Source organism: Tiliqua scincoides, chromosome 5 (genome assembly GCF_035046505.1).
Source record: "Tiliqua scincoides isolate rTilSci1 chromosome 5, rTilSci1.hap2, whole genome shotgun sequence".
Taxonomy (NCBI): Eukaryota; Metazoa; Chordata; class Lepidosauria; order Squamata; family Scincidae; genus Tiliqua; species Tiliqua scincoides.
Window position 1 is genome coordinate 56137495 of NC_089825.1, and position 26240 is coordinate 56163734.

At 42.0% G+C, this 26240-nt stretch overlaps 1 protein-coding gene across 2 annotated transcripts in view; it reads left to right on the plus strand.

Annotated features, from left to right (window-relative positions):
* The window catches only part of BBS9 (Bardet-Biedl syndrome 9), a 281323-nt gene that overhangs the window by 107975 nt on the left and 147108 nt on the right, over positions 1–26240 (plus strand). For both annotated transcript variants that reach the window (XM_066627037.1, XM_066627038.1), the window contains exons 19-20: positions 5503–5685; positions 13024–13246. In XM_066627037.1, coding sequence (XP_066483134.1) covers positions 5503–5685; positions 13024–13246 — 406 coding nt within the window. The remainder of the gene's footprint in view (positions 1–5502; positions 5686–13023; positions 13247–26240) is intronic.

Consider the following 26240-nt stretch of genomic DNA (forward strand, 5'->3'; position numbering starts at 1 on the left):
CCTTTGTTGGGGTTCTGCAAAGTTCCATATTGTCCCCTATGCTGTTCAACATCTACATGAAACAGCTGAGTGAAGTCTGGAGATTTGGGCTGCGGGGTCATCAGTGTGTGGAGACCCAACTCTATCTCACTTTTTCATCTGATTCTTGAAACCCTTTACTTATGTTATGTCTGGCAGCTGTGTAGGGCACTGGACAGTGGAAAACAAACTGAACCTTAATCCACAGAAGACAAAGGTGCTATTAGTTGGTTTTCTACTGGTCTGAAAGATGGTGTTTGATTTGTCATTGATAAGGGTTATACTTTTTCTTAAAGAGCTTCATGTGGAGGCACTCCTTGATCTGGTGGTACTCTCTAAGGCCCAGGTGACCTCAGTGACTGGGAGCACCTTTTATCTGCTATAGCTTATTTGCTAACTGAGGCCTTTTGTGGACAGATCTGGCCTAGCTACAGTTATCCACACTCTGGTTGTGTCTCAGTTTAACTACGATAATGTGTCTGGGGAGCTGTCCATGAAATACATTCAGAAACTTCAGTTGGTGCAAATTGTGGCAGCCAGGGTTTTAGCCAGGTTGTTCAGTGAAATCACACGACCAGTTCTTTCAGAGTTCCATTAGTTGCCATTTGGTTTCGGAGCTCAGTTCAAGGTGCTAGTTATGTGCCAAAATTGTTTGGGACCTGGATGTCTTGAAGATTGTATCATTCCATGCTCCAGTTATCAACTTAGGGCTTGCCCTTTCCTTTGCCCTCAGAAGTGTGATGGACACCACCAGGAGTAAGGTGTTTTTGGTGGTGGCACCAACCCTGTAAAATGCTGTTCCACTGAACTTATGTTGGCCCTTATCTTTCACTCAGGATATTGGTTAAAACCTGACTTTTTTGCTCAGCCTTTGTGGAAGGTGAGGTTTGTAGTGGTTGTGGGGTTGATGAGATGGCCTTCAACTTGGATCTTTTCACTAACTTCATTTTATTGTTTGTTCTCTGCTTTATAAGCCACCTTGTTGCTCTGTGACATGAAAGTCAGGATAAAAATGTTTTATAATAAACCAACCTTGTTTACCAACCAAACATGTATGGTTTCTCACACACTTGGGACTTTGCAGGTATGTTTTTGTAACTCTTCTTAGGAATTTTCTGATTTGGAGACTTTCATAATTCGGGGAGTGGGGGGGAACCTGTGCAAACCTAATCATGACACTTGTCAAGTCTAATGCATACATGTATTTATATCAGTATTTACAATTTATTACAAACTCTGCAGTCATCCTGAAATGGTACACCATCTTGTTCAAATATGGAGTTTTATTTGCATCCTGGTCAAGATAGTCACTGTGTGTTTTGAAGCTGATCAGCCTTATTCAGTTGGACTAAGAACACACTAATATACACTTACCAGGTCTGTTGAAACATATGGGACTTACTTGTGAATAAATAAGTTTTGAATTAAAATGGCTTCCTAATTTCCTAATTTAGTTTTGTAGTTAGTGGTATCAGGGACTGAAAGTGTGCGTATTCAGTAAGGATACTTTAAAATGTAAGTGATTTAGAATATTTTGAGTATTAGATATCTTTGTGATGGATAATCTTCTGAAATTAAAGTATTCTGCCACATAAGAAAGTCATGGCTGGGATCCCGGAAATAGCACAATTAGTTTTGCGTGCCTAAAGGGGCTTTTAGTTTATATTTCTTAAAGCAATCATCTTTGTGCCATATAGCAAACTACTTTTGAAACTAAGGGGGCTTTTAAAATCAGTTTATGAGATGACACTTGGGTCTGCTGTTCTGCTTTTAAACAAAAGTCCAACTGGTCCCATGTCTGGATTTTTTTTTAATGTCTGAAACATCAATACATCTGCAAGATTCAGGATAACAGATCAAGCAATTTAGAATGCAGGGCACAATTTTGAAATATATCTATAGTTGGATTTGTATAGAGGTCAGAAAAGGTTTTATGTAGTGCTCATTTTTGGATCAGATATTGTGGTCTTACTCTAAGAAGGACATTGATGAAGTTCTTGGGATTGTTTAATAAAAAAAAACCACTACTACCCTACTTCTGAAGTGAAACCATGCCCTTGTCAACAGCAAATGTGAAACTTTAAAAAGATCATTTAAATTCCTAATGTAGAGGATGGTTTTTTCTTGAATTGTGTGTGCAATTATTTTTTTTTACAAGGGGTTCCCCATAGTTTTTTTTTTGGGGGGGGGGGGGTAAACCATGCTGGCATCTGCTTTGTTGTACATAAGCTTACAAGAACTAGTTGAAAATTTGGTCAGCCAGAAAAGTATGCAGCACAGAAAAGCTGTAATTGGCAAGAAAATTTTGATTTGCTTTTTTTTTTAAAAAAGCCAAATACCCTGCTTTTACCCAGTGCCAATGGCTCTTTAATCTTTCTAGTGCCAGTCATATTCCCCTTCTATATTATTCTTGAGGAACAATCTTTTATAAAATAGTTTTTAAAATAAAAACAGTTTTTATTTTAAAGCTTTGTGTGATCTTTAAAAAAAAAGATAAAAACAAAGGAAATATATTGAGTAAGTATTAGAGTAAAATATGGTGATAATAAAAGTGATGGACTCTTTCCTTGAAGCTTTCAAGTAACAATATTGCAGCTAAAGAACATCATATGTTACCCAGCTTTTATCCATTTACTATTAAAACTGACTTATGCATGAGGAGGAAAGGCCGAGATCAACAAATTGGCACCTGACAGCGCAATCCTAAGTTTATCTTGAGCCAGCATAGCCAGCGTCGTGCCGGCTCAGAGTGTCACAAATGTGTCCAAGGTGGTGGTGGGGGGGGGGGGGGAGTGAAAGGATGCTGTTAGTTCTCATCCTCTCCTCATGTGTACAGAGCCCTAGGGAGGAAATTCACTCCCCAAAACCTTTTGCTACCCCAGAAGCAGGTGTGTTAAGACTAAGCCCTCCTGGGCGGAATGTGCCTGCAAAGGTGAAACCAGCAATTGCCTGGTTGAATAAGCCTCTCTGGCTTCCGCTGCAATATCCTAACTCCCTCCAACACAAATAAATTGTGCCTCCTTTAAGGAGATTCCAAAACAACCCCTAGCCTCAGCAAAAAAATTTCACAGTACTCCGTGACCCACTGAAGGCAAGAGGATGGAGGAGAAGTAGAAAATTCAAAAGTAATTAGCTGTGGGCTGCAAGCCCGACCAGCCAACATCCTATACCCCTGCGAGGTAAGGCCAAACTGAAGAGACAGTGAGCCCTGCCTGGAGGAAAAGCCGTTGACAGTCAACCCTACCCTGGACCTGGCACAAGGGGGCTTTCTCAGTCAGTTTGGAATGCCCTTCCTCTGCCAGGGAAGATTTCCTCTCCATGATTTGGAACAGTGGGTGCCAAACAATCCAAACCATAGGGTTACAGTCTCCCTGGGTACAGTGTTTGTTAGTGCAGACAAATGATGTACACATAGAGGCATGGTGGAGCTTTGGAAGTGCATCAGCTTGGGGGCCCTTCTTGCCAGTATTTCTTCACTTTCCCTTTCTCTGCATGCACAGTGTCCATGCTGCTGTAACTAATGAGCAGGAGTTTAGTATTATAAGGCTTACATACATATATTGACATACTATGTGTATATGGCTCAAAATCATACCCAACTCTCAGTGAGACACATATATTACTCCAAAGAGTGTACTGTTCATGCCATGTTCTCTTAAGGCAGGGGTCTCCAAACCCTGGCCTGGGGGGCCAGATGCAGCCCGTGGCGAGCCTCTGTCCGGCCCTGAAAGCCTCTGGCCCACTTTGCCAAACATGACTAGAACTGTGCTCTGGTTGCATCTGGAGGGTGTTCTAAGGGCCAGAAAGGTTGAATGAATGAGCCCATTCATTCATTTATCCACACATCTAAGTTCCATCTCTAATTTATTTATATAAAATTTATATTTAAATTTTTTTTCAGCCCTCAAAACTGTGCCAGACATTTGATGCAGCCCTCTGGCCAAAAAGTTTGGAGACCCCTGTCTTAAGGGACAATATTCTTTGCAAGACAGAATCCCTGAGATTGGACAGTTTAATCTTTTCAAGAAAAGAGAAGAAAATAGTCCATTCCCAATGCATGAGCTCACTGAAGCAGCTGGCTCTTAGTGGGCATATAGGAGCAAAACACAAGGAGGACTTCCTGTGTTAGCAGTGATCTGCTGTCACTGCTATACTCTGGTAATACTCGCCAAAGCAAGAGATTGAATAACTCTATTGGTGTTTAAATATTGTTTCTCAAAAACTACTTATTTGCACATGGAGTTCCACAGTCTACAACCATCATTTAGACAGTCCATAGTCATTTTCTTTGGTTTTGCTTTTGCCAAGCTGTTCCTTTTGGGGATGTGTAGGAAGTGTATGTACGAACAAGAATATTTTCAATGATTAAAGTACCTTGGTTCTGTTTCTCTTACCTTGGTTCTGTTTCTAATTGTGTTTTTCCACTGATGTCCTAAATGTGGAAATAGGATAAAATAAAACCTATAAAGGAAAAAAAAACTGGCATTTCAGTTCAGCACACCTTCTATTTCCTTTTTAAAGTCTTTGTATACTATTGGCTATGCTTGTGCTATAGACATAAGTGACCTGGTCATATGCCAAAAATATCTACGTTTTGTATAAAGTGTGTCTGTCTTACTGTATGTGTGGAAAAAGAAAGAGTAATTGAAAGTAATTGAAAATGTACTGATTTAAAAAAAGTTCTTTTCTGTGTAGAAGAAAATGAAGTGTTTCTTTATTTTATATTAAATGATAAGCATTGGAAATTATTCCAGTAGAGGATATTCACACAAAACGTAGCATCACAGATGGTGTTTAAAATGAGTGTTCACATTTTGTTAAGGACTAATGTGTAACCTATATACTGAGGGTCAATTTCAGGGTTGTTTTATTATAAGCCTACAGACTACGCAGAGCACAACCCAGATCTAGTCCTATTAACCAACCCATTTAACAGTTGCTGATCTGAGTAGCCCATAGGGCAGCCTGGGAAGTTTCTTGACATAAGGGGAAAAATATCCCCTTACTCCAAGGAGACCTCCAGCCTGATCTTGATGATTTCTGGAAGCAGAGGAGGCCATAAGGTCCCCTGCCATCGTTAGTCTGGATTGGGCTGCCCAAGGGCCCAATCTGGTCCAGCTTTCCAGCATCCATGCAGCTGCAATGCAGTCCCGAGGTAAGGGGAAAAAAGGATCTCTTTGACTGTCCCTCCATGGCAGGATGCAGCGCACTCCCCATTGGTGCAGCTGCACTGGTTCTGGAAAATTGGATAGGATTGGGCCCCGACTCCTTTCTACGTTAACTGAAATAATCTATTAATCAGGTCAACAAATGAACTTTAAATTCTATGTCCTAAGAATATGGCAAATAATATTCTGGCTTCTGTTTCAGGAAAGCAAAATTCTTCATGTTCTTCTAAAGAAAACTCTTAGCCAAATGTAATGTTAGTGCTGAGTGTTCAAGAATAGTAAAAGTACACCTAACAGAAATTTGTCATTCTTGCAGGTAATAGCTCTAGCAGATGCAGCAGAGGAAAACCAAGCCAATATGTTCCAGGCGTTCACAAAGTTAAAAAGTGCCACCCAGCTGGTAATTCTCCTGATTAGCCTGTGGCAGAAGCTGAATGCTGACCAAGTTGCTATTCTGGAAGCTACATTTCTGCCATTAACACAGGATACTCAAGAGCTGGTAAGAATCGGCTAGGCATAGTGAAAATATGGGAAACCATTAAATCTATAATTATCATGGGCTTCCCAGCATGTTCTGTTAAATGTTTTCCCTTTTAAAATGCAAATTCCTTTCCAACTAACTTTTTTTTTTACAAGTGGGCTGGAACAGGGAAGAGGCATGTCTTTCAAATTCCTTGCTGAAGTGTGCAAATATTTCGTATTCATTTTTTGTTTCCAAGATACCATTGGACCTTCCAGTTGAAATTTAACTTGTGGCTTAACTGTACTTGCTTCAGAGTTGATTCTGACCCTCTCATTAAGCAAGATGCTTCAGGCAGCAAGTTCAGGATGCCTTTAAAAGACAACAAATTGCCAGTTATTTTGCGGGGGGAAGGAGGGATGGCACGCAATTTGGATTTTCTGCGTCAGATGTCAGACTTTCTAAAATCAGCTTTAACCTGCTTATCAGACAATGTACTAGTCATGTTATATTTTCTTCTCCTGTGAGCATGGAGACCAATCTCTACATCACTTCTTGATACGAAAACAATCAGCCTTTTTCACTAGGAGGAGGTGTTCCTTGTCTTTTGGGGTGGAAGCAGAATTTTAGGCAGAGTTGTCTGGAATACAGAGTACTGTATTCCATTTTAAAATTTCCTTACCGTTTTTCTTTTTTAATTTTTTAAACGACTTCTTTTCTCCTTTCCACATTTGTGACAATGTAGATAACATTTACCAATTCACTGTTTGTCAGGGTTTTGGTCCAAATAACTTGCTGCTTCAGAACCATTAAGGATGGGCTTACATCCCTTGTTAGACTTGTCAGTTGATGTTTTGCAATTTGAAGCATGAGTAATTGCCTCCAATGTAATGACTCTACACAGTATTCTGAAATGTCCTCCCCACCTCCCACTGCAGCTCCACATGCTGCATCCTACATTATTCCCAAGTATCTCCTAAATCCAGGAGTGGGAAGGGCTCAAGGACCCCTGTCCCAAGCATGTGTTACTCTGCATTTGCTTGAATGGTAAAATTGAATTTGAAGTGACCTTTTTGCCTTAGGTAAGCTCTTATTTTTCAAGTTATACTGTTGTATAACAGTTGCAGGACTTTTCTGCATCAAGTTGAAAGATATGCATAAGACTATAGGGCCTACTTGCTACTTGTACAGCAGTGGTAAGCAGTCTTATATTGTCTGTTTCCTTTTATGACTTTTGTTCCAGAACTCATATAGCCCCAATATGAAAGTGGCTGTTAGTTCTTGGGATATCTAGAATGTAATTGTTCTGGTTTGCTGAATTTTTTTTTAAATTAAATATATACTCTTAAATATACTCTGTTTGCTTTAATGCATTGAGACTTTCTGATACAACAGGGGGAAAGTCTTTTTGATGCTTGAAGACAAAAGTGCAATTTTACTACTTACCCTTCTGTGGTACATATACATATATATCCCACAATATAAAATGTCAAATTCCAAGCTGTCAAATATAAGTGGTGGTGTGATGTGCTAAATTGATGGTGGATTTGGAGCAAGAACCATTTTCCCAGGATGCTGCAATAATTCCATGCTGAAGTTATTACGGTACCACAGAAATCTGAACGTAATTTAAAGAGAAGGGTATTCTTGGTGTGGAGGGGGAGAGGGGCTCTTTTGACATTCCATTGATGTTTGCAGACAGAAGCTTCCAGCTTGTGTTTGGATTTCTCCACAAGTAGCTGAGTAGAATTGTCATGGGAGAGAATATTCTGATTATTTTTATTTTACTCTTTAATCAGTTGTGCACTATGGTTGACTGTGTGCTGCAGTACAATTTTTTCTGGAGTAGAGTTCATCTCTTGTAGCATTTTCCGTATGTTAAACTGTACAGATATGTCATTTTCTTAAGTCTGACATTAATAGCATAACTGTAGATGCTTATCTGTTTTAAAATAGAACATATAGCCTTTCCTATATAAAAAGTTCATATATGTATATACTTCAAGTTGGTTGGTTTGGTTTACTTATATTGGTAAAGGTAAAGAGTAGCATGTATCTTTTTTCAAATTATTTGAGAAAGAATTATATGGGCTAATATCTATTATGTTCTAATGTTTTCAGGTCTGTATTAATTGTACTGTGCTTTTCAGTCTTGTTTTTGAAGTCTGATATTCAGTTTTAGAGGGTTTTTGTTAATATAGCATTGTTAAACCATGGCCTTTCTTATAAAACAATGTATGTTGGGATAGTCCTATTGACATCTTGCACAGGTTATATATCATAATTGTGGATTTTATCAAAACCATCAATGTTATTGATAAAGGCTTCTTTTGCTTATATGGAAGGAAGGCAAGAGTATGTTGAATTGGTATATCATATCTAGACTAATTTATGCTATCTGCTTTGTCATAGATGAAGAATAGGAAAATATTTCTGAATGTATTGATATAGTGTTTGAGATGCAGAATGTGCTTGTAGGAAAATACTTTTGTCAAGAAAGTGATTTGTTTCAGCTAACCTAAAGAGTCCAGCAGATTCATGCAGAATAAGTTAGCTTTGATATAGTGGTGGCTGACATATGGATTGAGTGATGACTCAAACTCTGATCACTACAGTTATTGATACCCTCTGTTTAAAAGATTGGGTTGGACGGAAAAAGTCTGTCAGTACTAACAGATAAATTTTATGACTTGTAGGGGGCTCTCCTAAACAGAATGTCTATAGGAACTTAATCAATGAATAAATACTTTCAAGCTTTCCGTTCTGTAAACAATGATGTCATCATGGGCTTTTCTTTGCTACATCTCTGTTGTCAATTTCACTGTATTTTTTGCTACATTTATTTTGGTTAAAGATTACATGGTGATTTTAGCAGTGGGGAAAACCAATATTTGGGCTGGTCTTGTATTTAAATAATAGATTATACTTCTATAAACTTAATTCCATTATTAGTGGCTAAAAAATGTTGAGATTCTGTTTTATCTTTGGATGGGGGAACTGTTCTGAAATGGTTGATGGTGAAAAGTAATTACTCTCAAAATCTCACCTCAATCTACTGAGTAGCCCCATAGTGGGAAAAAAAATATACATTTCATTTTTCCCCACAGTTGGGCAAACATTTGAGGAAGATGATTTTGATTGGGAATATGGTGTGTGGGACGATGTTCAATCCCCATCTACCAGTGCTGCTGCTCCTGTCAAATCTGGAAATCCTTGCTGCTGCTTTAAGGGGGGGGGAGCCTTCAGAAGATCCCATCATGAATCTACTGCTTCGTATGCAGTTTGGCTTTTAAAAATATGTGAACCAATTGAGATGGTGACATCAGTGCAAAAGCAGATGTTTTTATCACATTATTTCCTTTAAGCATCACATGTTCTTGTACTTTGTGCACAATCCTTTCTGAAACTTTTTTATTTGCATTTGCCAGGAAAAGAATGTGAGCATTTTGGAAGATGTGGATGGATAGGTTGCCTAGAAAATTGTTAAACAGTAGAATTTTTCCCACTTAAAAGACCAGTTTATCAAAGCAGTTGGACTGAGAGAGTTCTTAGGTGATAGAGATATCTCACTTTCTTGTATGGAACAATCCAGTAGGCCATTCACCCTTTGATGCTGGTAATCTGATGAGAAAACTTCATTTAAAAGCTTAGAACTGTCACAAAAAGTTGCAAGACTCTTTGGTTTTGTCTACCCAATTATTCACAGCAGACATTACGGAGACAATTGTCATTTCTTAACTATAAACAAAGCAATCTGCACTTCAGTGGTCAAAAATTGTCCTTCCATATCACAGACATTGCATAAATTTCAAAAACTTGTTTCCCTACAGAAGCATTATACCGTCTCCATTTTTAATTTCATTTAGCTTTTAAACCAAGTTGTACTTATCCCGAAGCTAGATAACCAATGTTCTTTATTGACATTCATGTGTTTACTTCCCATGGCTTTGTATTTCATTTGTTCAAATTTACAAGAACATCTTTTGCATTATTCTGGCCTGTCAAATACATTTCTAGCTCCACTGCTCAGAACAAAATGTACTGGGAGAATAAACCATTTTTTATCATGTAAAGGAAATCTTTGCTCATTTTCTATCAGGGGAAAGCAAAACTAACCACTGTAGTCAATCACTATTATATATTATATAATATAAAATAATAATAATATAGATAATAATATAAAATATTATAATAAAATAGTAATCTTACAGCCCAGTCCTGAGCTGCCCGGGGTGTCCAGCCTTGGCAGCACTGAGAATGGCTGCTACTGGATCCTGTGCGCCTCGGGCTACCACAGGTGGTGCCTTGGGACAAGGGGACTTTCGTGCCCTTCTCCCAGGTATGGGAAGCAGCCCTGCAATGGGGCTACTCACTTTACCGCCGACCAAAAGGTCAGCAGTAAAGTAAAGCCATTCGTTTAGGGCACCAAGCCCTCCACAAATGGTCCACCAGACCCACCTCTTGCCTCCCCACTCCCTCCACCGGCACTAGATTTTTGTATTCTTGTCTTAGCACAAAACTGGAATAACCATACCTGCAAACTGGAAGTATATTAAACACAGTTTATTTCTTTATTGAAACCATTTTTTGAAATGATTTATGTACTGCCTTTTCTATGTTATAGTCAGTGTACAATTAAAAAATAAAAATACAATGATAACGTATAGCTAAAACACGATTATTGTGCAGATTTTCAACATTCTGCTTGTTTTTGTCTACTTGTTTTTGTTTTTCAAAAGCACTTTGATTTAAAGTGAGTGATTTGAGGATTTAAACCTTACATTTGCTCAAGAAAAAATAGTTAAGTTATTAGAAGGATTAAAGGTAAGTTTAAAGTTGCTGAAATGGCATCCTATATCACCAGTGTTCTACATTATTTTTGTAATGGGAAAAAAAATATATATCAAATATATATATCATTGAGTATGAGCATTTAACATCTATGGGTGATTACTTTTCTTTCAGATTAGCAATGTAGTTAAAAAGGGAAAGAAAGAAAAAAACACCTTTAGAGGTTTTTTGGGTACAAAGTAAGCAGCTGTTACAAACTAAGAAGCTTGTTACCAACACAATCTTTTTAATGGCTAAAGGATATTTATATCCCTTTCTAATCTTCCTTATCAACTTCTTCTTTATGTACCTTTTAACGTTTATCTTTAAAGCTGACTTGTAGCAGTAATCCTTGTCTGACTGAGACACCTGCTATCTTTACATGATCAGTCTTTGTTAGCAGTTTCTATATAGTAGCCATTGGTAACCAGAGTTGGACTGACCAAATATGAGCTCTCATTGCTGATTATAGTAAAAATTCAAGGTCTTCTATAAGAAGTTTATAAGAATTTGTTAAGTTCAAGTGGCCAACATTTTAATGCAAAGTATATAAATGGCACATGATATGGCATGTTTTGAAAGTGGAGTGGGACCACACTCGGATATGTACTATGCTAAACTTGCAGTTTATCAATGGGTTATGTATGAAGGGAACCTTAAGTTACAAACCCACGCCTTAGGATAATGCTCACACAAAATGCCAAATGAGACCTCATCAGGGGAACTTCATTTAAAAAAAAAAAGACTGTATATCACAACAGAAAGTAAACGTTCTCAGAGGAGGCAACAAGAGAAAACTAGTCACTATCCGTTGGCTTTCCTTGTGGTGGGCAGTGTGTTAGATTTGTTAGTTTCTTGAGGACACAAGATTGAAAAAAGATTCTATCTCCCTCACTTTTTTGTAGTGGCAACCATTTGTGTAAACTAGCCCACCTTACCCTGGTGAGAAAGAATAAAGGTACTATACCAGAAAAAACTAAATAAGAAAACCTATTAAATCTACTAATGTTGATTCAGTTTTAACTTCTACTCTTCTAAATGTATAGTTTTTTCCCATTTATTTACTTACTTACTTATTTATTTACTTTGTCCTCCAAATAAATAGAACTCCCAAAGCAGATGCCATGATTCAATTTCTTTGATTTTAATATTTTAGGTGGTTGGGGGGATTATTACAAGGGGGCCATATTTTCGTATTCACTTATCTGTGAATTGGGTCTGCGGGGCTGCCCAGGGCCCCCCACGCACCTCCTCCAGAGGCAAGGGGACATTTGCGGCCTCTGCTGGGCTCTGACGACCCTCCAGAGGTGAGGGGAGCAGCCTCCCCACCAGAGGGTGGGGGGAGGCATTTGCCTGTATCTGCAGTTTCATGTAATCGTGGGGAGTTCTGGAACAGAACCCTGTGGATACGGGGGTACTCCTGTACCTGTTTTCATTTACGCAGATGTTTAGTGTTGTTTAGATTTGCTAACTCTTTAGGTAAGAATCATGATTGCTTAAAGCTTCTACTTTAGTTTTTACAGTTTTTTCTTTCAGTATACAGGTGGAGCCTATTTATGCTCATGAGCTCCATTCCCTGACCCGCCACAATTAAGAAAAAACTTCTTGTGCTAAATTGCATAGAGTTACACAAATACGCTGCAACCTGACACTTGGGGATGGAAGGAAGCTAAGGCAGCTGTTCTCAATCGACCCCTCCTTCACCTCCCCCCTCCACTCTGTACTCAGCCCTCCCCCCTTGCCAGCTGTCCCCGATTCTGCTGAGCTTTTGAGTCCAGTTCTATGCATTTCTACTCAGAAGTAAGCCCCATGGTACTCAGTGGGGCTGACTCCCAGGAAAGTATGGAGAGGATTTGTAGCCTGAGAGCCCAGTCCTATGCCTGCCTACTCACTTCTGGGTGAGTCCCATTCTAGTCAATGGGGCTTACTCCCAGGAAAGTGTGGATCGGATTGTAGCCTAAATCTCATGCTTTGGCTTGCTGGGAAGACTTGCTTGCTGGACTGCTTTGTTTGTATAGGCTGGAGCAAGGAGAGCCTGCACCATCTCAGTCTGAAGGGAGGGGAATTCGGCAAACACTCCCTGGGTTTTTTAAAGCAATCCCCTCTGTTACTACTGCACCTGCCCCTGTGTGTGTGTGTGAGAGAGAGAGAGAGCGCTCCACCTTGCTGCACGTGTTCTGCCTACAGAGGTTTTCCGCCCCCCTCTTCAGCCTCTTTGCTAGCTCGGGCTCCAGGAGTGTTACTGTCCCTTCCCAAGGGGAACCTCTTCCAGGGCTATTTCCCTGCCTGTGCGAGGTGGAGCCTTTCTACAGTGTTTTGGGCTGCCTTGAAAGAAGCAAGATGTCATCACAGGGCAAAGGAGGCAAAGGTGTGTTCGACTTTTAATCCCCTCCCCCACCTGATTTGAGTTGAGACAAATCAGAAGATAAAAAATCTGTGGATACATAGGTTACACCTGTATTTTTGTTATCTGACTTAAAAGACCAAGTTTGTTCTTCTGGTCATTGTTAAACTTTAATTGAGAAATATATATTTTTCTTCATACAGGGATGGGAAGAAAGTGTGGATGCTTCTGTCTCTCACTTGTTGAAAACATGTTTGTCCAAGAGTTCGAAAGAACATGCTCTGACTCTTACCAATCAGTTGAGTATCCCCAAGGATACTAATAGGCTGAAGAAACATATAACCTTGCTCTATGATCGATTGGCCAAAGGTGGTCGTATGTCTCTAAGTATGGACGTTGATGCTCAACAAAGTGCAGTTCTACTAGGTAAGCTATTTGATATCCATTTCTCTGCACTTAGTTTAAAAATAATGGAATGTAACTTTAGTTAAGTTTTTTTTTAAGATTTACTATGAAAAAAGGTGACAGTCAAGAGAAATAACTTTCCTGTCCCACCTCAGAAATTCCAGTGTAACCACTGTATAAATATGCTAGTGGAATTTAGATGCCAATTATTTTTAGAATGGTATGTCTTTCTTTGCTGTAGTATTAAATATGATCCATCATGTTTTTATTCTAACCAATAAAAAGTGGATTAGAGTATAAAACCATTTTGAGCTAATGTTTGTCTAAACTTGATCACTGGCTGCCATATTTCAAGAACATAAATAGACTAATACAGAAGCTAATGTACCCCAGATGATCATTTTCTGCTCCCTGAAAGCCCTACCACTGAGTTCAGTTTTAAGATACACAGTTATATGCATTCTTCTATGCATGCACACAACTAGGATTTTGGAGCCATTTACGGCAAGCTCCCAGATATGTCTTGAAACTTTTTCTGCTCAAGAATGGCAACCAGAAGTCAATTTGTTTGACTCTTCTTTCATTTGCAGGGGTGTGAGTGTAAATAGAATGCTAGATGCCTGGAGGTGGCAGATGCAAGTGTCTTGTGTGTGCTCCCTGAGGCATCTAGTGGGCCACTGTGAGTTACAGGAAGCTGAACGAGATGGGCCCTGGGCCTGATCCAGCAGGGCTCCCAAACTGGTTTTTCCGCTTTCTCCTATACAATATGTGGACACATCTTAATGGGCTGGGAAAAAGAAGTGATATACAGCCTCTAATGTGACTTTGGTGGAACTGCTGTAAGGTAAGGGGTCTGAATTGTGTCTGTGTGAGAATAGATGATGGGGAGTTCTCTCAGCAGCTGATACTGTGGGCTGTAGCAACTTATTGCAGGGCCTAACATTGGGTTGTTGGTAACAGGGCCTTTAGTTTATTTCTATATTTTCTTCCAGAGCAAAAAATAGCCTTAGCAGGCAATTACTTAGCATCATGACAGTTAATATATGTTCTGTTAGGATCAGTATGAAGGCCTTGCTTGTCTCAACTGTAGAACCTAGCAATGGTTTTGTGCTCCTACGCTGTGTTTGATGAACAAGTCACAGCTATGACAAAGAGTATCTTATCAGTTACATTTTATAAATTCCTTCCTAGAGAGTAATGATATTGCTGCTGTCCTTTAAGCTCTCATAATTTCTGTAATCAAGTACAGTGATGCCTCGCAAGACGAAAGCCTCACGCAACGAAAAACTCGCAAGACGAAAGCGTTTTGTGATTTTTTTTTGGTGACTCGCAAGATGAATTTTTCTATGGCCGTGCTTCGCAAGACAAATTTTTTTGCATTTTTTTTGTTTTGGTTTGTTTTAAATCACGCTTCGCAAGATGAAAATTTCGCAATACGAAATGACTCGCGGAACGAATTAATTTTGTCTTGCGAGGCACCACTGTATTGTAAAGTGGAACTGCCCTTGAAGACTGAGAGGAAACTGACATTGATGCAGAATGCTGCAGTTAATTTCCCATTGGGAACAGGAAGTTGAAAAATGTACAGTCAGTTTTGTGGGTGTTGCAGTAGTTGGTAAGTATAGGTTTGGGCTATGAAGCACTGTTCTATGAAAAAAGGCCACATGGAAAAAAGCCCACACAAAAATTTCCCACGGGGGGGGGGGGAAATGCCTTAACCTTTACCCTAACCCTGCTGTTTTCAGACTCTCTGGGAGTTTGAAAGCTGCAGTAAGTGCTTGCAGGGGAGGGGAGGGAGGGAGGCAGCGGGGGGGGGGGGTGAGCGGAAGGCAGCGGGGCCTGCAGGGACTGGGATGTACTCACTAGTTCCTAAAGCAGCGTCCTATTGGTGTGGGGAGCCCTGTGCGAGCATCTGCAGGATGCTGCTGCAGGGACTGCTGAGTACATCCCAATCCCTGCAACCCTGTTAGCAACGCGATCCTCAGGAAGGATCTGCATTCCCCCTTGCCCCTGCCCCTTAAAGAGGCAGAGGCCAGGGCCCTAAGGCTGGGGCGTCGCAACGCCTCAGTCTGAATACCACTGCCCTAACCAGTTGAATCCCCCTAACCCTAATGCATGTGGGCAAAATTTGTGTGGGCTTCTTTCCTTGTGGGCTTTCGTCCGGATACTGTGAAGCGCATAGATTGCAAGAAAAAGTTTGCTTGAACTGGGAATAGTTTTGAAAAACCCTATCCAGTAGTTGCCATCATCTATGCACTGTTTAAAGTAGGGATAACTAGAATTTTGGACGGCTTGGAGAGGAGGAATGAAATAGGCTCACCTTTTTAGCCTTCTTGTGTATAAACATGTTTTTAAGGAGGAACTCATCATACATTCGGGGTAGTCCTTTCAAGTAAATAATTTTTTTTAAGCAATGTCTTTAAATTAGTACGTTTGCTATCTCCTGCTTTAACACTACTGGTTGTATTTTTAATTTGTGTTGATATTTATGCTTGGATTGTTTATTGTTTAGAATTTTATAAGTTGCCTTGAGCACAGGAGGATGTGGGAGATAATTGTAAAAATAAGTAAATATTAAATGTAGACATTAGAATCCATGGGAAATAACACTGTGGAGGCATGTTTTGGTTTTAGTTGCGAGTATGTGGTGAATAAATCATATATTTGTGTACATTTGCGCACACACACTCTTGTTCAAATGCTAAAGCACCACACACACACACATTCGTATAGAAAACTTTCATTTAATGTTTAATTATTGAGGTTGCTTCAGAATATGTTGCAAACATATTCATAGTGAATAAGTTGCAGTGTAATTACTGATTTCTCAGTTAATGCCACAGGTTCATGACTCTGTGTGTCATAACCTTTTTTACACTGTTTTACACTGTTTTACCCTATTTTACACTGTTTTCATAATATGCAGCAATTTTGCCCTGTTTGTGGATAGCAAAGTACTCAGCTTTGCAGGAGACTGCAATGCTAAAATACACTGACCATGACCATAGATGACAGAGATTGAGGAAAAGGCATGATACATTTCACTAGATTAAGATTAAGGTTAGGAGTCAACAAAGGTAGTTCCATGAGCCTAATAGGATTTTAGCCTTTCCCCCCCTCTCCAATAGCAGACCATTGACAGGAGTTTCAAAAACATTTTGTGATACAGCATGGTGTATATGTTTGGTTTTAGAGAGAAAATGTAACAAAAACTTGACTGAACCCTGAGTGCAGTAATTGGCAGCTGTTTGGCTACCAGCTCATGGCATTTTGAACTTAGATGTCATCTCCAGTTAAAGAAGGTGTGGTGAATGTAAAGTTTCTACATATGTAAAACTTAGTCAAGGAGAATCATTGTTAGAGTAGTGTGCCTTTTAATGAAATATATGAATATAGAGTGTAAGAATTTCTATTAAATTATAATTTTCTGTTCCATTCAGTTCTCTTAAAATTCTGCTGAGGGTAGCTTTCAAATTAAGTTTGTGAAGCTATGAAAGTCAGTGTTGGTACAATTATTGCAAGAGAAATTAAAGATGCTCAGAAGCCATTATATGAATGTGATGATAGAGATCTGCAAGTCACATCAGAGTGCATTTTATACTGTGTTGCCTTTGGCAACATCTTAAACAACTGGCTTAGGGAGGAAATAAAGGGGTTTGAGGAACTCCGCCAGCCTTTAGCATGGGTCAAGTCTGTAGAAGTTCTACTGAAACGTGGTCTGGACCACCCTGATTCTCTTAGTGGGTGGGCAAAACTTTTTCTAAGTTTAGGTACAGTGAACACATTTTGTAGGCTTTCTTAGTATATTTTGTGTTTTCTGACGCACATGCAATATATGATAATCTCTGAATAAAGCCTTTATCTGCTGCTTTTTTTTTGCCAATTTACAGCAATCTTTTATCTATCTACTATAGATAATTTTTCTGTATCCCAGTATGATGAACTGATTTATTTCTTTGTTCATCTATTCTTATCTGTGAATGCAGAAACACCTACCATACACACCTTAATGCAATAGATGGAAGTTCTGCAAGAGTTGGCACATTCAGCTCAATTTCTAGTGTTTGCTTTGAGGGTTTATAAAATTTTTTACTTTTAGTAGGCAGGTATTAAAACCCAGACACAGAAAGACGATGCAATTCCTGTCCAGTTTCTAACAACACCTTTTGCCAAAGATTTGAAATGCAATGTTATGGTTACTAGTATTGAACTTGGCATTCATGTTTCAACACATGATGAAGTCTTCTAGTGCCTCCAAATATGCCTTGGAACAGTGTTTCTCAAACTGTGGGTCAGGACCCACTAGGCAGATCGCAAGCCAATTTCTGGTGAGTCCCCATTCATTTCAGTATTTTATTTTTAATATATCAGACTTGATGCTGCCATGGTATGTGACTGCATTTGGGGAAATGTTTACAGATCTGCATTTTGAACAGGCTACTATGTATATGCTTTAAACAACTATAGTCAGTGGGACTTACTCCTGGGTAGCCTTCTGAGTTCTTGGCCTATTAAACATCTTTTAACATTTTGTATATCTTTTGCACCTTTTAACATCCGGTTCCAGGCTTGGGGCCTTTTTATAAATTGCTGCTGTTTGCTCTTTTTATGCCTAATTGTCTGTTGTTGTTTTTTAAGATGTCTTACTATGAATAGTGTTTATCTTGTTTTTTAAATCGTGTTTTTAACTGTGTTTTAATTATTGTTGTAAGCCGCCCTGGGTCCCTTCAGGGAGAAAGGCGGGTTATAAATAAATACATAAAATAAATGTGCGTAGGATTGCAACCTAGGATTGTTAAAAATTTTCTTGCTTGATGATGCATTTAGAGGCATTTAGAGGCACTGAGGCATTTAAAGGCCATTTTGAGGCCTGTGGAGACTGCGTACAGCCTCCGCGGGCCTCAGAACGGCTTCGGATGCGACTGGAGAAAGACTCCGGTTGTGATCGGAGGTGGGTGGAGCCCAAATTTCACGTGACTTGGTTCCATGTGAAATTTGGTATTCGCTTGGGTTCCAGGAACGGAACCCTCACAAATAATGAGGCTCCACCTGCATATGGTGCTTTTCCCCCACATTGCGAACAGAGTAATTTTATACATAACTAATGAAGAGGAAGTGGGGAAAGAATTAGGAACTAGTTAGAAGTCGGGGTGGAGTGCAAAAAACTTTGAAACAAAATATAATTAGTGGAATGGGAGGTTGATATGCAATGCTTCGCAGAAATTATTACTGTTGACACATCTTTTGTGTGCAAGTGTTACAAGGCAACAGGAGAATGAACTCAAAAGAGCAGTATAATATTTGATGTTATGGTTTCTCTAGTAAACCATGATTGTTGTATCATGAAAGATATTCTACAGATATATCTGTAGAATATCTTTCATGATACGAATGCTAGTGCTCAGTGGCGTCACTAGGGTTTGTGTCACCTGTTGTGTAGGCCATAGCATCACCCCCATGATGTACCTCCTCCCATGCTATGGGGCAATGATCCGGGTGGTGGGTGTGGTGATGTACCATTGCCCCACCCTGCTGGTTTTTTGGCTATACCTTTTGATAGAACAGATATTTCAATGTGGTTTTTTCATTGCATTCTGCTGTAAATTTCACCTTGAATGGTATATAATATGATGGTATTATTCCTACAAATCATGATTTTGGTCACTATTAGTGTCACCCCCCCCCGGGTGTCACCTTACTAAAACCGTATTGGTTCCATGCTGTGTCATAATAACATCACATTGACTCTTTGAATAATCATTCTCACTAGTCTGTTTTGAATTAAGGACATGTACTTTATTTGTTACATAAGACAGTTGCATTTTTATTTTTTTTACTATAAAGTTTGATAGAATTGAGATATTTTACTCCGGCCTTTTCATTGCATTCTGCAGTAAATTACGTATTGAATGGTATATAACATGATATATATTCCGACAAACTGTAGTTTTAGTGATTTTGGTCACTAGTGCACATCACCTCTCCTGTGCACGTCACCCAGTGCGACCTGCACCCCCTGACCCCCTAGTGATGCCACTGCTAGTGCTAACTTTCATTGCTAGTACTGGCTTTGTACATATAGTTGTAATTCACCAAATTGAGTGTAAAGATTAATTTCATACAACTGCTTTCCTCCCATTGCATCGAGAGTCATGAGAGTCACGTAGAACTAGCAAATCTGATATTTGGCAGACATGTGGTAACCAGGAATTCACATACATGTTAGACTATTCTGAAGACCACATTCAGAAACTAGTCAGAGATAGTTTTAAAACTATCATTGTGCGGTGGGAGAAAATTGATCCAATCTTACAAGGTTTTAAGGAAAGCTAATTGAAGTGATGTAAATGACAGTTTTGATGACCAAAGGTGAGAAGCATAAAAGAGTCCTGATGCACTGGCACAATTATGCCTCCCACTGTACACTGTAAGCAGTCAGTTCTCCGGCAAACCCCAGAATTCCTTTATGATGTAGAATGCTGCACTCATCTTATTTCTGGCCAGGAGTGACTTTGCAACTCTTTTGAATTGTGCCACAGTTATCCAGATTGCTTTTCCTTATAGAATTTATAGTTAAAACCAATAATGTCTGTATATTATATATAGCAGGGGTCTCCAAACTTTTCCAGTATGAGGGCCACATCATAGCCTCATTGTATGTTTTGTACATTTTCGTGAGACGAAAAAGATCGGTTTTATAAATGAATGAATGAAATTTAAATGAATGAAGTTTTACCTGGTGTTTTTTTGTGATCAGCATGGTATGATTCAGAACAAAAGAGAAATGTGACAATTACAAAGAAATAATGCTATGCTTAAACTGAGAAATGATATATAATGAGTAAAAATATGAAACATTAGCAAATGTTCTGACAAAAAAGACATGTTGCTGAGGTCCAGATAAAATCTTGTGACAGTCCGGATGTGGCCCCTGGGCTACGGTTTGGAGACCTCTGATATATAGTATTACATTAGCACTAGGTCTTGAACCCAGATCCAAATGCTGGTGCTAATTTCTAAGATGTAAGGTCCTGGCAGTATCTACTAGTTAGTAAAATTTGAATTGTTTTATGTTTAATTTCCTTTCGTCTGTTACGTCCCTCGTATATTTCTATTTCCCTAAGTTGAAAGGGGTAGCAAGATGAATAAGCTTTCTGAGTGGTGAAAAGATGTCTGCTTGCTTGATGACAAAACACTCTGTTGCTCAGTTTGTATTGTAGCTATCAAGCTCTAGACAGTGAAAGAACATAAGCATTAAAAAGACAACACCAACAGCAGTTTTTAAAAATGAATAATTTAAAGAGGGAAAAAAGTCATGCATAATGAATTTTTTAAAATCTCATTGGAGACTTGGGACTCATTGGTTATTTGGACTGTGAAATTTAGCTGGCAGCCCTACAATTCCTGCTCTCCCCCCTCTAAGTACATTTGGTATCAACACATTAGTGGCTTGGTGTATGGAATTCTACTGCTGGCTCTTTACACTGAAATCATTAAATTTTAATATGTGCAACTAAAGTATAAGCAGTCACAAATGATTAATAATGTTGATGTCAGTTATTGGTGAAAATAATGGGCAAATAATATTTTCACTGTTGACCATATTTGTCACTGTACTTTATTTTCTGCACAGATTGTTTTTTTAGGCATGTGTAGCTGAATGTAATCCCACTGCACCTGGTGCCACAAACCAACTTCTTAAAGTCACAGATTGAGTGTGTTTATAAAGAAGAAAGTTCATAAATCTGCTCTGCTTTCTAAAATGATTTTGGTTGTAGTAACAAAGTACATATAAGATGCAGTGTAATTTAAATCTTACAAGCAAACCTGGTATCTTTTTACTTTTTCCAGATTTCATTTGAAATAACATAACGTAATATTTCAAATTTATTTTTAATGTGCCCTATCTCTGAAGGCTAAGAGTAGGCAACAAGATCCACAGCAGAAAGTTAAAACAGAAAAGTTAAGATTCCTATATTAAAAATGAGAATATATTACTTACTAATTCCTTGTTGAAGCAGGGCCATCAAATGTTTGAATACAAAGATAGATTCAAGACCCTTCTCTCTACTCTCTTCCTTGGCTGTAATCCACCTTGATTACTGCGTGTCTTGGTTTACTGGTAGTAAGTTGCATTAAAAGTTTCATTGAGCAACTCCAGTAAGTGGTATAGTGCATTGGATTTTGATCTACATTGAGATTCCCTTTCAGCTACAAGTCCCACTGAATGAGACACTTTCTCTCCACCCAAATTATATAACAGCATTGTTGTGAGGATAAAATTCAGTAGCAGAGCTCAGGACGAAGAACTGTGTATGCCACTCTGAGCACCTTGGTCAAGCTGCAAGATTATAAATTCTTCAACTTTAAGTATGCTCATATTCTTTCTGTGGCATTGTATATGAATAAGAGCGCAACCCTGGTTAATGGCTCGACGAAAGTCCCTTATGCTGGCCCAGGAGTGTCATAAACATGCTGTAACACACGTCTGTGATGACTCCAGAGTTGAGAAAGCTGGTGTGAGGATGTGCGCCAGCCTCCCTTTACCAGTTCCAGGCCGGCAATGGGTGAGTTAGCACTGGCCTTGGGAAGCAGATTGGGGGTGGGGAGGACATCGGGAGGGCAGAATGGGAGCATTTTTTGGTGGGGGAGAGCGGGCCAGTGGGTGGACCAGGCCCAGGAGGGGGGTGGGGCCAGACTGAGTTACATAGGTAATATCCTAATCCCCCTCCTGAGCAGCCTGAGATTGCGCTGGCACAGATCTGAGTAGCCCCATTGGGATGGCTGCTGCACAACATGGAGTAAGAAAAAAAATAAATCCCCTTATGTTGCACGACAGCCATCTCTCACCCTGCGCTGCACTGGATATAGTGTAGGCCAGTTGATCTGCTTTTTCCAGTTCAGGATAGGATTGGGCTGCCCATGTGTTAAAGATTTAAAACGTTTGATGGGTTACAAGGCAATTTTGGTTCGCTATTACTTATATTAAAAGCAGCCACCATGGTAAATTGTATTTATAAATAGGAAATGTTAAACTGGCAGTATTACACAAGGATGATATGCCTTGGCATGTAGCTCAAAGTTGGAAAATCCCGATCGCCCAATTACAGCAGGGAGATCGGAGTTTGTATGGCCTGGCCGGAACACACGAGCCCTTTCCCCTGAGGGGATTGGCGGAGGGCTGTGGCTGGGAGGAGCAGGGGTAATTTAAGGACACAGCAACAGCCCCCCTTCCTTCTTTGCTTGTGGGCACTGAGTGGACAGCATCCAGCCAACGCCGGAGGCTCAACAATGGAAGGGCCTCCTCGCGGTCGTGAGATGGGCTGGGCGGTGCTGGGGGGGGGCTGATAGCTATCCCAGGGAGGAGAGTATTGCGGAGCAGGCAATGGGGCACCCATGCCCCCCCTGGGTTGAAAAGGGGCTTGCATCCCCCTCCCTGACAGGCGGCCTCGTGGATGGCTGCCCCCCACCTGCACAGGCCGCAAGGTCACCTGGGGCTCGGAGGCCCCCCTGGGATGCGAAGGACAGCCCCCCCGGGCACCTGCCACCCGCTTGAGGTGGGTAGAGGCAGCACGATCCTCCTGCCCCCCTTTTTGCCCCTTCCCAGGCATTACCTTGTCCGGAGGGGCTCCATTCGGAGGGAGGTGCTGGTGCTGGGGCACAGGGCACCATGATAAGGAGGGCGTCAGGCCCCCTCCTTGCGGGCATGACCAGGCGTCAGGTTTGATGGGGCACCTGGACAGTGCAAACCCCTTTCTGGTGCACTGGCCCATGTGCCAGGCGCCATGTTGAGTGTGGCGCCCAGCTGGCGTGCCCCTCCTGGTGCGCATGCCTGAGACCGGGCACCATATTGGGAGGGGCACTGGGATGGTGCGGTCCCTCCTGGCGTGAATACCCGGTCGCCATCTTAGGAGGGGCGACAGGCTGGTCTGCAGCGCATACGCAAGAGCGCTGTGCTGGTCGGCACCATTTGGAGCGTGGTGCTTGGCCATCCGAGAGGGCATGCCAGGCGCCATGTTGAGAGGGGCACCCGGTTAGTCAGCGGCGCGTGCGCATGGCATTGGGCGCCAATTTGGGAGGGGCGCCCACCCGGCCCTGTGGGCAGGCCCAGGCACCATCGCAGGAAGGGCACCGCGCCAGGCTGTGGCGCGCGTGCGCTGGCGGGGGCCAGAGGGCGCCGCTTGAGGCAGGCGCTCCCCCCGCCAAAAGTATTTTAAAAAAGGATACGCGCTAGCCACCTGGGCTGGCTGGGGCTGTCGTGCAGAGAGCCGGCGGCCGGGCAGCAGCAGCAGGGCTGCTTGCCGCCAGGCGCCATGCTGAGAGGGGCGCCCGGCTGGCACAAGCGTGTGGGCTGCAGTCCTAAGCCACACTTGCCTGGTAGTCAGCCTCATAGTCAATACTGGACCTAGCTTCTGTGTAGGCATCCAGAGCCTGGACCCTGGCTGCAACCCTAAGCCACATTTTCCTGGGAGTAAGCCCCATAGATTATAATGGGTCTTGCTTCTGAGGAGGCATGCAGGGCCTGGTCTCTGGTTGCAGTCCTAGCCACATTTTCCTGGGAGTGGGCCCCACAGAGTTAGGGTGGGCCTTGTTTCTGCGTAGACATGCAGAGCCTGGACTCTAGCTGCAATCCTAGCCACACATTCCAGGGAGTAACCCCCATAGACTATAATGGGCCTTGCTTCCGAATAGGCATGCTAAGGCTTGGGTCATAGGGCTGTGTCCTTGCCCCACTTTCTAGGGACGAAGCCCCTTGGGCCATATCAGGGCTTGCTTCTGAGTAGGCATGCAGAGGCTGGGACCATAGGGCTCCAGTCCTTGCTCCAATTTCCAGGGAATAAGTTGCACTGAGTATAACAGGTCTTGTTTCTGGGTAGACATAGCTAGACACTTTCCTAGGAGTGTGTCCCATTGATGCTAATGGGACTTACTGATGAATATACATGCACAGGAGGAGCTCCTGTGTGTTGCAAGCCAGCACAGATCCAGTGACTCCTAAAGGGGCACATAGGGACATAAGGAACTGGGGCTTCCCATCTTGCCCTGGCCTGTAGGAGGGCACTACCCCCAGCCCAATTCAGCCCCCCCACCGGGTGGCCTAAAAGCGAGCACCTTTCTGGCTTGCTCTGGTGGCTATGGCTGCTGCCCCCCCCCCGACCCGGGCAGCTTAGACGGTACTCCTGACTGAGCAGCCCAGGGTCTGGTGGTCAGGATGGCAGAAATACTGAAATTAGCTTACAGGGAGGTTGCCTCCCCTTGGGTAGGGGGAGAGGGAGCTTACAAATATTGGGCCATTTGGCCAAATGGATTTGGATTTACGCCTCAGGCGTAATTTGGATGTGCCCTCTGGGTCCAACCCATTTTGAAGATGGGCACATAATACACCACGCTGGTCAGGGCTATGGTGTATTGTGATCAGCAGGGCTATGCGTGTTAGCAGCATTTTGAGACTTAGGGTTTTATGCTCTAGTGAAACACCACTGGGGGTTGGAAGATCCCACAGGGAGACTCGAGACATGGCTGGTTATGCTGCCGAAAGGGGATTGGGGGAGCTGGAAAGGTAGCAGTCACCTGATAGCTAGTAGCAAAGCTTAGTAGTCTTGGACACGGGAGAGGTGCCAGGGATGCAGATCCTGCACATTTTGAGTGTAACTCAGCCAGCAATTTCAAGAGTACATGCCTGCATTCTCTGCAGCAGAAAGCAAGCAGTCTCCGCACACCTTTGGGTGAAGTTGGCCCCGATCCGGCCACTGAAAGTGAGCACAGGGTAGCTGAAAAAGAGGTAGCATGGTAGTTGCTAGTTTCTTGTCCTGGGCCAACGGTATTTGTAAATTGTGTAAGTTCCAAGTTACAACCAGCATTGGAACTCCAACCACAGAGGGTCCCCCCCTTTTATGCAGGCACCTAAACCCCTCCCTGTTGATACTTCATCAGTTTCAGGGGATACTTAGGGGCACATTCAGAGCCCCTGGCCATCTAGGATTGCTTACGGCCTGCACTTCATCTAATTGGGAGCCGCTTTGAAAGCTGCCAGGCCAGGCTTCAGCACCCATGGAATTGAGAGGAGTGGAAGGGGACGCTCTGGTGCATTTAATACTGTGTTTTCAGTGGGCAGCAGCATGGCATTTAACAACACACGTAGTGGGCATGCTGCCCCTGCTCCTTGAGGGAGGAGATATGTTTCGTACCACCCCGCTTACCGGGTAAGCCGTCCCTACTCCGTTAAGGGAAGAGGGGTGTTCCATTACCGACCTGCTTAACAGGCATGCTGCCCCTTTCTCCCGAGGAGAGGATGTTGAGCTGTTACCAGCCTGCCTACCAGGTGCGCGTCCCCGTCTCTCGTGGGAGAGGTGGTGTTCTGGCGACAACGCGCTTATCTACTCCTTTCAGAGAAGGGGGGTGTTCCTGTGCCAACCCACTTAATGGGCCTAATGCCCCTAGGCCTTTGGAAGAGGGGAGGAGGTTCCATTAGCAACCCGCTTAGACGCTTCTCAGAGAGGGGTGATGTTCTGTTACCAGCCCACTTGATGTGTGCACTGTCCCTACTCCTTGGGAAGGGGCGATGTTTGGTTACAAACCTGTATGGTCCCTTCTCCTTTGAGATGGGGGTGTTCTATTAGCAACCATTCAGTGGTTGCTGTGCCCCTCCTCCTGGGAGAGGAGTGATGTTCATTTACCAACCTGCTTGACAGGATTGTGGTCCTTCTCCTTGAAATGGAGGATTTTCTGTTAACAGCCTGATTAAGGGGTGCTCTGCCCCCATGGCTCTAGGGGCGATGTGTTACCAACCCACTTAACGTGTGTGCTACCCCTGCTCCAGCAGGAGAAGTGTGACATTCTGTCAACAACCTGCTAGCAGGTATGCTGCCCCTCCTCCTTTGAAAGAAGGGTTATGTTGTTACCAACCTGCTTAACAGGCATGGTTGCCAACCACTTTAAGGGGCGTGCTGTCCCTGCTCCAGAGGGAGAAGGGCGATGTACTGTCAACAACCTGCTAATAGGTACACAGCCCCTA